The 10,684-nt window shown below is 43.0% G+C and overlaps 1 protein-coding gene across 1 annotated transcript; it reads right to left on the reverse strand.

The window, feature by feature from the left end:
* Positions 1-830: 830 nt before the first annotated feature.
* LOC135632945 (probable cytokinin riboside 5'-monophosphate phosphoribohydrolase LOG4) lies at positions 831-2,200 on the reverse strand. The gene is made up of 7 exons (XM_065141865.1): positions 1,920-2,200; positions 1,718-1,815; positions 1,613-1,643; positions 1,423-1,522; positions 1,278-1,348; positions 1,056-1,199; positions 831-967 (listed from the first exon to the last, which is right to left on the reverse strand). Exons 1-7 carry the CDS (start codon positions 2,058-2,060, stop codon positions 959-961), a joined length of 594 nt encoding a protein of 197 aa, XP_064997937.1. The 5' UTR covers positions 2,061-2,200; the 3' UTR covers positions 831-958.
* Positions 2,201-10,684: the final 8,484 nt, after the last annotated feature.

The following is a 10,684-nucleotide window of genomic DNA, read 5'->3' on the forward strand; positions in this document are numbered from 1 at the left end:
CCCTCACGCAATAGCCGCCGAGTTGGGGTCCGCGAGCACGCGTCGCGAGCAAGACTCTGACGCGTGGATCGTAGAGGAACACGTGGAGGAATAATGGCGAAAGGGTTGGCGGCCCACGGGGGTATCGGCCGCCGTGAGCGCCGCTCGGTCCGGCGTTGTCGCGTGGCGGGACGGCAGCTCGGCAGCGGGGAGACACGGGCGCGGTCGTCGCTGGGGAGGACGCCGCCACGAGCCACGTGTTCTCAGATGACGAGAGCGTGGGCAACCGACAACCAATCGCAGCGGGACACGTCCGTCAATGATGCATCGGGTAGGCGCAAGGCCAGCTTGCGACGGTATGTGATTCGCTCTGGGTTGTTTCGTAGGTGGCATTTGGGAGAGGAGTATCTGGTGGGAATCTTGGATAAGGTTGGCAGCGAGGGGACGGAGAAAGGTGAATCCGGTGGAATCTTTGGGCATGAGAGGTGAATCTCGTGTGATTGATGTTTTTTTGATCATTAGATTGTAATATATTATCTTTGAATTTATTAATATTATCATTATTCATCCCCACATTTGATTATAACGATATTTATGTTAAGATTATTATTAACATCTAATTCAGATTATTACTGGGGAAACAGAGGAGTTCTTGAAGCCAGAAGCAGAGTTACCATGGTCATTATCTTACACACCAGATTTGGTACTTTGACTTGTCCCATGGGATAGAATCAAAAGTACCAAAGCAAACATGTACAAATAGACTCTCAAACAGATACATATGTACATATACATGGAGAGAAGAACCTTAATCTGTAAATAGTAGACATGCAGTACTACATGATATGGTGGTGAGATCTATTTGCTGGTCCACTTGCCATCTGTGCCTGGCACAACCCTGTCATGGAGTGGCACAGACTCTTGCAAGTGACAGCCAAGACAGCAACAACAATTCATTCCTTGCTTTCTCCCATGCGAATCAGCAGTGCTGCAATCCAATCCAAGTTGTGACGAAGAGCATAGGAATCACAGAAGGGAAATCCACATACACAACAAGAGAAAGCAGTCTATCTTACCTCCATCTTCCTCAGGAGCTCCGCTGCAGTTTCTGCTGAGACAACAATGTGCCTCGCGGAGTCCTCGATGAAGCCTTGATGTACCCCAGTGTCGAAGAGATGGAGCAAGCTGTCGTAGTACCCGTCCACGTTCAGCAAACCCACCTGCACAAGAAATGATCATGGCGAGTCCGATGAAGGAGACAGTAGACAGTAGACAGTGCAGCTAGCATGACTGCTCACTGGTTTGTGGTGAATGCCGAGCTGAGAGTAAGCTATCATCTCCAACAGCTCCTCCATTGTCCCATACCCACCTGAAGAAAGTTTAGGTTTGTGAGCGTAGCCATCACAGCGTTGTCCTTTCGAGTGAAGAGAATGGAGGTTTCACCTGGGAGAGCTATGAAGGCATCGGCATGTTTGGCCATTTCTGACTTCCTGTCGTGCATATCTGCAACCTTTATCACGTCTCCTATCGTTTCCCCTGATATCTGCACGAGGAATCGAGGCTGATGAGTGATTTGTCTGCTCCTGGAACTTGGGAGAGGGTTCATGTAACCCAGAGGCTTTTGGATCTTTACCTCGTTTGGCAAGAGATCTGTGGGAATGATTCTGATGAAGAAAGCGTTAGAAAGATGGCATTGCCGCAGTAACGAAGACGAGAAGGTCTAAACAGCGAGGCATACCCGAGAACATGGCAGCCGCCATCGTAGACCGTCTTGGATATCAAACCCATCAGGCCGACGCTTCCACCACCATAAACGAGGTTGATGTTCCTCTCCACCTGAAAGGAGAAAGACCAGAAGCAGCAAGTTTGGTCGGAGCAAAGAACTCAGGAAGGTAGCGAGAGAGAATGATACAGTTCATGAGAAGGGAGGCGCTTCTCACCAGTTGCTTTCCGAGATCAAGAGCTGCTTCACTGAACGAAGGCCTGTTTCCTGACCTACTTCCGCAGAAGACACATATGCTCCTAAACCTTGCTTTGCTCCCACTACCACTCCCCACTTCATTTCCTTGTCCTGTTTCCATCCCTCGAGAACAGGAGGTCAAAGAAACGATGCACGGAAGCGAAGAGAGGAGAAAGGATTTATGCAGTCCGTGAGAGCACAATAAGGCAATACCCTTTCCCAGCTATCATCCCTGAAACCTGCTTTTGTCCATTAAACAACCTCAATACTTCGTGCTGAGGACGATACCGACGAGAAACTTCGTCTTCCGCCTCGATCCCACACCGAGATCCTTGCTTCTTTGATCAGTGCATTTGTACTGGCATCATTGCTGTAGCTCTTATCCAGGTTGCGGAAGCCTTTGCTTCTTCAGGTAAACGAAGCATGATTACATTTCAGGCCCTCTCATTTCACGAGTCGCGTTCTTATAATTGGATTCAGGCGATCGGACAAGAAAAGGACAATAAAATGGTTAGGCGATTGCAGTCAAGTAAGAGATTCACAACTGCTGATGTGACCTTCGAGAAAAGGTCTTGCCATCAAGACAAAGGACAGCTCGATACCTTCATCTTTCCACCTGGACGTAGAGTTCCTCGATGGTCCTACTGCTTTGATTAGGAGAGATCTCAGGATCTGCTGGGTTTCCATTTGTGTTAGGCGCTTAATCTCGAGAAACCATGGGGACTGGCTCATGGAATCAGACCAAATTGCATAGTTTTCCGTGCTTGTTGGTTCTGCTTGTCTGCGTTTTGGATTGACAGGGATGGAACACCGTGGGGTATCAATGGAGACATCCCCAGTCTTGCAGGCTTTCTCTGTCAGCGAGAAATGTTCCGTTGCTTGCTATGCAAGACTGGCTCCATCTTGGCCATTCTTTGCCGAGATGATTACACTGACAGCATTTGATTTCTGTCAGTAAATGATCCAAAATGATTGATCTTTCACCTCCACAACTTGGTAGAGAAGAGAACAAGAGAGCAGAGCAACCTTCATCATCGATGCCATATACATCCCTCCCTTTTGCTCTACCTACAGCTTCTGTAAGTGTGAGTACAGCGAGCAATGTTCAGCTCAGCAAACGGAAGCGAGCATCGCTGAAGCGCTCACATCTGTCTCGACTGCATTGCCAAGTACGGTTCATCGTCTGTGTCTCTTTGTGAGCGATCGCTTTTGTGGACGAAGCAACGGCGACGTGAGCTCTTCTCGCCTGCGCGGAAGCGAGCATCGCTGAAGTGCTTCGCCGTTTCATATCAGCATATCGATTGCGTCGCCGAGCTGTACGATGCATTAATGATGCTTCTTTGTAAGCTATCGACCGACGATGAACGAGCAAATCGTCTCTCTTTTGTGGATGAAGCAACAGCGAGCAGAAGTGTACCGAGCAATGGTAGCTGTGGAGGTCGATCGGGAAACGAGTCAGGAGATGCCTCACTGTTCATCTCGGTTTGAATTTTTCATGTCAATTATGTTGAGAAAATATACAAAAAATAAATGAAACTACAACACTTAAACCTATAAAAACAAGAAAATAATGAGATACTTGTTGGTGAACTGATGTGTCGTGGCTGATGAGTCAGTACGACTTGGTCCACTAGTCGATGTCGGGAGTCTTTGGTCGGCTGAGCTCGATACCGAGGTCAATCGGGCCCTCGTGACAGGGTGTTGATCAACGTTTCTTGGTCCGGGTACCATTGATGTTGAGCAGCGTCTCTCTATCTCTAGGCTGATTAGCGGCTCGCCTTCGTACACTAGATGGCAACTCTCAGGTCGAAACACTTGCGGCTCGAGGGTGGTCGCTTTCCTGCAAGAATGACCTTTGTCGGGGTGATTTTCAACTTTGGCCCCTCCGACGAGCAAGTCAGTAGTTATTTTTCTCTTTTTGTCCTCCCCCCTGGCCGGATGCCGGCCAGGAGCTTTTATACTACTGTACGAGGGTCGGTTGTACACAGATTTAGCATGGTGGCTGATCCTCGAGGGATGAGACGGTACCTTTGTGCGGCCGTCGTCCCAAGACGCGTGGAACGGCGCCAAACGATGTCGTCTCGAGCTTTCGGGACGGGACATACCAAACAATGCCTTAGTACGGATTTTGACTTGGCGCATGGGGGTGCTACCAAATAATGCCTTAGTACAGATTCTGACTTGGCGCATGAAGGTGCTCCCCTTGCTGTCTCCAGGTTGGTTAGTGCCTCGCCTTCGTACACTGGATGGTAACTCCTAGGTCGGGACGCTCGTGGTTCGAGGGTGGTCGCTTTCCTGCAAGAATGACCTTCATCGGGTGATTCTCAACTTTGGCCCCTCCGACGAACATGTCAGTAGTTGTTTTTCTCTTTTTGTCCTCCCACCTAGTTGGATGCCGACCATGGGCTTTTATACTACTATATGAGAGTCGGTCGTACGCAAGTTTGACGTGATGGTAGATCCTTGAGGGATGAGACGGTACATTTGTGCGACCGTCATCTCGGGATGCACGAAACGACGCTAGACGACACCATCCTGAGCTTCCGGGATAGGATTGTTAGGATCGAGAGCACTAAGAGGGGGGGGGGGGGGGGGGGGGGGGGTGAATTAGTGCAGCGGAAATCTTACAGCGATTTTAAAAACGAAGGCTGCGTTCGTCCGATAAAAAACGATTTCGATATAAAAGCAGAATCACAATGCAGTTTGCGTCTAAGCGCAGTTTGCGTCTAAGCGCAGTTTGCGTCTAAACTCAGTTTTACATTCAAACGCAGTTTTACGTCTAAACACAGTTTTATGTCTAAACGCAGTTTTACGTCTAAATGCAGTTTTGCGTCTAAACGCAGTTTTACGTCTATACGCAGTTTTACGTCTAAACACAGTTTTACGTCTAAACGCAGTTTTGCGTCTAAACGTAATTTTACGTCTAAATGTAATTTTACGTCTAAATGTAGTTTTGCGTCTAAAAGTAGTTTTGAACCTTGAAAAGCGTTTTACGTAGAAAGCAATTTGCAGTTATAAATGGAATCCGAATGTAAGCGTAAACTGCAGTGTGAAGATCGTACGAAAACACGATTTATGTTTGAATGCAGATTCTGAAAGATCAGAGCTTAGAAACTCGTTCATAAAGGCGCAGAGGGCAATAGCAATGTAGGAGGTTTGCAATAATGATAAAGTGCTCAAGGTAAAAGCAAACCAGAGATTTAGAGTGGTTCGGTCAGTCTTGACCTACTCCACTTTTGGCTTCCTTCTCCGACGAGGTCACCGACGTCAACTAGCTACCTTCCTTCAATGGGCGAAGGCTAACTGCCCTTTTACAGTTTCTCTCCTTTTGACAGGCTCAGGAGACAACCTTTACAGATCCTTTCTCTCCTCTCTTTACAACTCAAGACTTGAAGAACAGAAGGAGGAGAACTTTAGGACTTTACACAAATTTGAGCTCTTAGAATTACTGAAAAGATCAGGAATTCGGTGTGGATCTGTATCCTTTCAGTGTTGAATGGGTGGGGTATTTATAGGCCCCAACCCAATTCAAATTTGGAGCTCAAAACGATCAAATCCCGGAATTCCGGGATCAGGCGGTTGCACCTCTTGACTGGAGAGGTGGCACCGCCTGGCAGAGCTTGAAGACTGAGCTCAGGCGATTGCACCTCTCTGCCAGAGCTCGAATACTGAGCTCGATGGTTGCACCGCCTGGTAGAGCTCAAAGTCTGAGCTCGGTGGTTGCATCACCTGGCAGAGCTCGAAACTGAGCTCAGGCTGATGCACCTCTCTGCCAGAGCTCGAAGACTGAGCTCGGTGGTTGCATCACCTGGCAGAGCTCGAAACTGAGCTCAGGCTGATGCACCTCTCTACCAGAGCTCGAAGACTGAGCTCGGTGGTTGCACCGCCTGGCAGAGCTCGAAACTTGAGCTCTGGCGGTGCTACCTCTTGACAGAGGAGGTTGCACCGCCCAGTCTCGCTTGGAGACTGAGCCCTGGGCGGTTGCACCTCTTGGCTGGGGCGGTTGCACCGCCCAGTCTCGCTGGGAGACACATCCTGGGCGGTTGCACCTCTTGGCTAGGGCGGTTGCACCGCCCAGTCTCGCAGCCCTGGCGGTTGCACCTCCTGGCCTAGGCGGTTGCACCGCCTGGTGCAATCAGGGTCCGAATGGTTCGCTCCATTCGGCCCAATTTGAATCTTTTCAGGGGCCCAATTGCCCCAAGATTAAGCTAATGGGATCACTCCCATTTTCAAGCTTAATCATCATGCTAACTACGATTAACTCTAAGAAAACTTCTGCAGCTATGCTCCGATGCGTCAATCGCTTCTTCCGGCGAGTTTCCGGCGAACTTCCGTCGATCATCCGATAAACCCTCGTTGATCCTTCTGCGGACATCCGGCATACTCCTGGACTTTGCGACGATCCACTTGGCGAGTTCCGACGAGCTTCGCTTGGCAAGCTTCTGGACTTCTCGGATCTGTTCTCGTTGAACCTCCGACGACCGTCCGAACTTCCGTCGAACTCTCGAACTCCCAACGTGATCATGATCTTGACTCCGGCGCAACACCTGCTGCTTGTCTTACTCTCATCGTAGTTAATCCTGCACAACAAATCAAAACTTCGATCGAGACAATTAATCCTAAGTAATTAACCAAGTTGTCCGACATGTCTTTGGTCCCTCGACGCTTCGTCCGATTCTTCGGCGCATCGTCCTCTTCTGCAGCCTATTGCCCAATCGGCCAGTTGACTCTGCAACTCCGATATCCTTGGCACAATACCCGCTCTTCTTGGCCCGATGCCCGAGTCCACGGCCCGAAGCCTTCTGTCGATACGTCGACCGATCCACCGGCCCGACGTCCAATCTTCTGACATGTTCCTTCGGCACAACATGATTTTCCTGCTTTAATTGTCTCATCCTGATCGAAGCATCCTGCGTCACTCAAAACGCAGATTAAATCATAAACATATATCAAGTGGTTTCATCATCAAAATACGAGATTCAACAATCTCCCCCTTTTTGATGATGACAACCACTTGATGACGGAGTTAAACTTAACTCCCGGAGTTTAAACAAACTCCCCCTATCAATATGCCATATTGATAGAACCTTGAATTCAAACTGAATTCAAGTCATTGCAATATTCATCATGAATACTTGCAACACGTCAACATGAACATATGCATAAACTTATGCATCACATGTCATGTCATCAACATACTTTCATCAACATACTTCTCCCCCTTTGTCATCAACAAAAAGGAGAAGTATCACAATCAAGTGTTTGTGATATAGATTCAACTCATTGCATGAAAAAACAGTATCAAGTTTTATCATCATGCAATCTTGGAGCTAGAAGATTTAGCAAGTGTTACATCATGCTTAGAACATTCATGCTATCAAGTTTTAGATATGCAAGTTTTATAGCATATAAGATAGCACTTTTAGTAATATTCAAGATAGCAAGTTCTACATCATGCAAGCTAGCAATTTAGAGATGTTCAAGAAGGCAACTCTTGCTTCTTGAAAATTTTGCTCACTTTGCTAGATGCTCAAGTTAGCATTTTTGCCTCTTGAGATAGGCAAGATAGCACATTTGCTTCTTTTGAGATAGCAACTTTTTGCTTCTCTTTAGACCAACAAGCTAGCAATTTTTACGATATACAAGTTTCACAATATATAAGCTAGCAAAAATTTCGAAAGCAAATGCAAGATAGCTTTCTTGTGTAAGTTCATGATTCTTGCTTCCTATTACAATGTGCAAATTGCAAGTTTTGCTTCTTGAGATATTCAAGATAGTGATGTTCAAGAAGACAATTTTTCTTCTTGAAATAAGCAAGTTAGCAATCTTTGCTACTTAAAATAGGCAAGCTAGCAATCAAGTTTTTGCATCTTCTTGACTTGTACAAGCTATCTCCCCCTTTGTCATTGTAAAAAAGAAAGAGAGAATACAGTTTTGTAGTTCTCTTTTCCTTTTACAACGATTTCAAAATCATGACAAATGATGAATAATCAAGTTATGAATGTCAAGATAATTTTTTATCATGAATATTTTATCATTGCATGCATCATTATCATAAATTGAAGTATTACATGCATGATATCATATCACCATTCATAATTACATTAATGTTTCAATATAACAATTTCTTCTCAAAATGTGTAACTTGGCACTCATAGCATTTTAAATCATGATTTACATCATATGCAATACATCACATCATAATTAGAAAGCACAAGTATTGCATGCATAATTGCACATCATAAATGTTTCATATCATGATGGTATCAATTTTGTCAAATTATATCCTACCATGCATGATCAAAACTTCTCCCTATTTTATCATTGAAAACAAGAAGAAAGTAGGGGGGAGAGCATAAAAGTGTTAAATATTTCAATCATTTCAAGGCATCATAGATCAAGTCATGATTCGTGATTCAGCAAGTTAGTTTTCAATCATCACATAATTCTTTTAAGGAATTTTTGAAACATAGGAGAATGATTAATTTAAGCATACAATGTTTCAATCCAATTCAAGTCATGAATATCAATGCTTTCATATTGTGAGTATCAATTCATGAATACCACAAGATATTATTTGTGACTTCAATTTTGCAGGATCAAGATTATGATTTAGATAAAACTTATTCAAATCAAATCATTAACTTGAAATTCATAATCAAGTCATTAAAATTAATTTCGAGATTCACAAAATATCATGAAATCATTAATCTCGATCAGATGGGAAAAGCATTTTATTAAGATATTCTTTTTCATCTAAGCATGCCTTAGTGTTTATATGCCAAATTAAGATAAGCATGAAAGTTCAAGACATAAGGCAAAGAAATCTTATATTATGAAATTTATGATATCAAGGCTCATGATTCATTCGAAAAGATATAGTACAAAGAGCAACTTGAAACATTCTTATCAATATCATATTTTAAAATATTTCAAGTTTCAAGATATCAATATGACACTTCATTGAATTGCATTTCATTTGAAGAACTCCTTTTTGATAAATGTAGGGAGCATAATGAACGATCTTGATTTATAAAGAGCTTCATGTTATAATTATCAAGATCATGATTATGATTATTCTCTTTAGCAAAAACACTATCATTCATATTTCGAGATCGAATTTATAAGCAGGAATCATTTCATCAAATCCATTTTAGAAAAATATTTTTTATAAGTGTATGAGAAAATGCGATTGTTAGGATACCAATTGTTAAGTGAATCCGAAAATGAAATTAACACTTTCATATATTCAGACATGATTTTTGTTATAGATCTTGAAATTAAATCAAGAAGATCAAACAAGCTCATGATCATGGATAACTTAAAGTCTCATGCATAAAAATTGTTAATAACCATTTAATATTACATCTTTATGCATTACTTTAAATCAAACGTGATTTCATTCAACAATGTTAATCAAACATGATACACATTATTACTTCTTAACCATGATCAAAATCATTTTGTTTGTTTATCATAAAATATGCAATATTATCATTTTCGAAATTATCAGCATGATCATAATTTTTGTATTTTTATTTTTAAACATGTAATTTTCAAGAAAATTAATTCTAAACTAAAAAAGAAAATAAATCATGAAAGCATCAAGTAATTTTAAAATAAACCAAAGGCATTTTAATTACCTCAATGTCGTAGGCTGGGAAGGCGTAGTTTGCCGCCTCGCTTTTGTTGACTTTCTCGTCTTCAGATGAGCTCGATTCATCCCAATTTTTGTTCTTCTTCTTGCGTTTAAAGCAAGTAGTTCCATTCTTTTTGCTTTTTAATTTTCGTTTCATTTGTAGTTTAAGTTCACCATCACTTGAGCTTATGCTCGAGTGGTCTTCAAATGTTCTATGTCCCAAATCCTTCCTGTTCTTTGGAAGGTGGTTCTCAAGTTCATCACGTGCATTGCACGTCATTTCATATGTGATCAATGAACCAATTAGTTCTTCAAGTGGAAATTGGTTCAAATTTTTCGATTCTTGAATAGCAGTTACTTTTGAATCCCAAGTTTTAGAAAGTGAGCGCAAAACTTTGTTAACGAGTTCAAAATCCGAAAAGCTTTTACCAAGTGATTTTAAACCATTGACGACATCCGTAAAACGGGTGTACATGTCAACAACGGTTTCACTTGGTTTCATATTAAAAAGCTCAAAATCATGCAGTAAAATATTAACTTTCGAGTCTTTGACTCTACTAGTTCCCTCGTGCTTGATTTCAAGAGTGCGCCAAATATCGAAAGCCGTTTCGCACAAAGAAACCCGATTAAACTCATTTTTGTCCAAAGCGCAAAATAAGGCATTCATAGCCTTTGCGTTTAAAGAAAAATACTTTTTCTCCAAATCCGACCATTCGTTCATCGGTTTGGAGGGAAGTTGAAAACCATTTTCAATGATACTCCATAAATCCATATTTAGAAAAATCAAGAAAACTCTCATTCGAGTTTTCCAATAAGTGTAGTCCAATCCGTTAAAGAACGGTGGACGAAAGACCGACAAGCCCTCTTGAAGAGCCATTTCTCTCGGGTGTAAATCCGAAATGAGAAATACCTCGCTCTGATACCAATTGTTAGGATCGAGAGCACTAAGAGGGGGGGGGTGAATTAGTGCAGCGGAAATCTTACAGCGATTTTAAAAACGAAGGCTGCGTTCGTCCGATAAAAAACGATTTCGATATAAAAGCAGAATCACAGTGCAGTTTGCGTCTAAGCGCAGTTTGCGTCTAAACACAGTTTGCGTCTAAGCG

Source organism: Musa acuminata, chromosome BXJ3-3 (genome assembly GCF_036884655.1).
Source record: "Musa acuminata AAA Group cultivar baxijiao chromosome BXJ3-3, Cavendish_Baxijiao_AAA, whole genome shotgun sequence".
Taxonomy (NCBI): Eukaryota; Viridiplantae; Streptophyta; class Magnoliopsida; order Zingiberales; family Musaceae; genus Musa; species Musa acuminata.

Bases quoted from the DNA above. Each gene is read 5' to 3' on its own strand.
- LOC135632945 (XM_065141865.1), bottom strand. From the start codon at position 2,060: ATGGAAACAGGACAAGGAAATGAAGTGGGGAGTGGTAGTGGGAGCAAA. The intron at 1,816-1,919 runs GTGAGAAGCGCC...TTCTCCTTTCAG, and splicing joins TTGATCTCGGAAAGCAACTG to GTGGAGAGGAACATCAACCT. The intron at 1,523-1,612 runs GTAAAGATCCAA...TTCCTCGTGCAG, and splicing joins CAGATCTCTTGCCAAACGAG to ATATCAGGGGAAACGATAGG.